Below are 2,421 nucleotides of genomic sequence, written 5' to 3' on the forward strand. Positions count from 1 at the left end.
TCCCCGCGGGGGTCCCTGCTGTCCCCGTGGGTGTCCCTGCTGTCCCCAGGGTCCCTGGTGTCCCTGCTGTCTCCGGGGTCTCTGCTGTCCCCGTGGGTCCCTGCTGTCCCTGTGTCCCCGTGGGGGTCCCTGCTGTCCCCATGGGTGTCCCTGCTGTCCCCGGTGTCCCCGTGGGTCCCTGCTGTCCCTGCTGTCCCCGTGTCCCCGTGGGTGTCCCCGTGTCCCCGTGGGTCCCCGGTGGCAGCGGTGGCCGTTGCAGGGCCGGGTGCTGCACCCCGAGCAGCACCGCGTGGTCAGCGTGCGGGAGTGCGCGCGCTCCCAGGGCTTCCCCGACACCTTCCGGCTCTTCGGCAACATCCTGGACAAGCACCGCCAGGTGGGTGGCACCGCTGGCCCCGCTGTCCCCAGTGTCCCCTTCTCAGTGTCCCCTTCTCCAGTGTCCAATGGTCCTCTTGTCCCATTGTCCTTTGTCCTCTTGTCCCTTTGTCTCCTTGTCCCATTGTCCTTTGTCCTCTTGTCCCTTTGTCTCCTTGTCCCATTGTCCGTTGTCCATTGTCCTCTCGTCCCTTTGTCCCCATTGTCCATTGTCCCCTTGTCCCTTTGTCCCCTGTCCCCATCCCTGTGTCCCTGTCCCCTGTCCTTGTCACGGTGTCCCTGTCCCCGTCCCTGTCCCTGTCCCGGTGTCCCTGTGTCCCCTGTCCCCATCCCCTGTCCCTGTCCCTGTGTCCCCTGCCCCTGTCCCTCTCATGGTGTCCCTGTCCCTCTGTCCCCTGTCCCTGTCGCTGTCACGGTGCCCCTGTCCCCATCCCTGTGTCCCTGTCCCAGTCACGGTGTCCCTGTGTCCCCTGTCCCTGTCACGGTGTCCCTGTGTCCCCCGTCCCTGTCCCTGTGTCCCCTGTCCCCTGTCCCTGTCCCCGTCACGGTGTCCCTGTGTCCCTGTGGGGGTCTCCAATGTCCACCGTGTCCCAGTGGTTGGGTGTGGGGGTCTCCGGTGTCCACCATGTTGGGTGTGATGGTCTCTGGTGTCCACCATGTTGGGTGTGATGGTCTCTGGTGTCCACCATGTCCCAATGGTTGGGTTTGATGGTCTCCAGTGGCCACCATGTTGGGTGTGGTGGTCTCTGGTGGTCCCCACGTTGCTGTGGGGGTCTCTGCTGTTGCTGTGGGGTCCCTGGTGTCCCCACGTTGCTGTGGGGTCCCTGCTGTCCCCGGTGTCCCTGCTGTCCCTGGGGTCCCTGCTGTCCCCGTGGGGGTCCCTGCTGTCCTCGGTGTCCCCGGTGTCCCCGTGGGTGTCCCTGCTGTCCCCTGTCCCCGTGGGGGTCCCTGCTGTCCCCGTGTCCCCGTGGGGGTCCCTGCTGTCCCCGGTGTCCCTGCTGTCCCTGGGGTCCCTGCTGTCCCCGTGGGTGTCCCTGCTGTCCCCGTGTCCCCGTGGGTGTCCCTGCTGTCCCCGTGTCCCCGTGGGTGTCCCTGCTGTCCCCGTGTCCCCGTGGGTGTCCCTGCTGTCCCCAGGGTCCCTGGTGTCCCTGCTGTCTCCGGGGTCTCTGCTGTCCCCGTGGGTCCCTGCTGTCCCTGTGTCCCCGTGGGGGTCCCTGCTGTCCCCATGGGTGTCCCTGCTGTCCCCGGTGTCCCCGTGGGTCCCTGCTGTCCCTGCTGTCCCCGTGTCCCCGTGGGTGTCCCCGTGTCCCCGTGGGTCCCCGGTGGCAGCGGTGGCCGTTGCAGGGCCGGGTGCTGCACCCCGAGCAGCACCGCGTGGTCAGCGTGCGGGAGTGCGCGCGCTCCCAGGGCTTCCCCGACACCTTCCGGCTCTTCGGCAACATCCTGGACAAGCACCGCCAGGTGGGTGGCACCGCTGGCCCCGCTGTCCCCAGTGTCCCCTTCTCAGTGTCCCCTTCTCCAGTGTCCAATGGTCCTCTTGTCCCATTGTCCTTTGTCCTCTTGTCCCTTTGTCTCCTTGTCCCATTGTCCTTTGTCCTCTTGTCCCTTTGTCTCCTTGTCCCATTGTCCGTTGTCCATTGTCCTCTCGTCCCTTTGTCCCCATTGTCCATTGTCCCCTTGTCCCTTTGTCCCCTGTCCCCATCCCTGTGTCCCTGTCCCCTGTCCTTGTCACGGTGTCCCTGTCCCCGTCCCTGTCCCTGTCCCGGTGTCCCTGTGTCCCCTGTCCCCATCCCCTGTCCCTGTCCCTGTGTCCCCTGCCCCTGTCCCTCTCATGGTGTCCCTGTCCCTCTGTCCCCTGTCCCTGTCGCTGTCACGGTGCCCCTGTCCCCATCCCTGTGTCCCTGTCCCAGTCACGGTGTCCCTGTGTCCCCTGTCCCTGTCACGGTGTCCCTGTGTCCCCTGTCCCTGTCACGGTGTCCCTGTGTCCCCCGTCCCTGTCCCTGTGTCCCCTGTCCCCTGTCCCTGTCCCCGTCACGGTGTCCCTGT

At 66.5% G+C, this 2,421-nt stretch overlaps 1 protein-coding gene across 1 annotated transcript in view; it reads left to right on the plus strand.

Moving 5' to 3' along the window:
* The window catches only part of DNMT1 (DNA methyltransferase 1), a gene marked incomplete at both ends in the record, with an annotated part of 26,804 nt that extends 24,968 nt beyond the window's left edge, over positions 1-1,836 (plus strand). Inside the window, 2 exons of the mRNA XM_041481766.1 lie at positions 260-469; positions 1,720-1,836. Of these exons, the coding sequence (XP_041337700.1) occupies positions 260-469; positions 1,720-1,836 (327 nt within the window). The remainder of the gene's footprint in view (positions 1-259; positions 470-1,719) is intronic.
* Positions 1,837-2,421: the final 585 nt, after the last annotated feature.

The sequence above is a fragment of the Pyrgilauda ruficollis genome, unplaced genomic scaffold (assembly GCF_017590135.1).
Source record: "Pyrgilauda ruficollis isolate IOZ18807 unplaced genomic scaffold, ASM1759013v1 scaffold562, whole genome shotgun sequence".
NCBI lineage: Eukaryota > Metazoa > Chordata > Aves > Passeriformes > Passeridae > Pyrgilauda > Pyrgilauda ruficollis.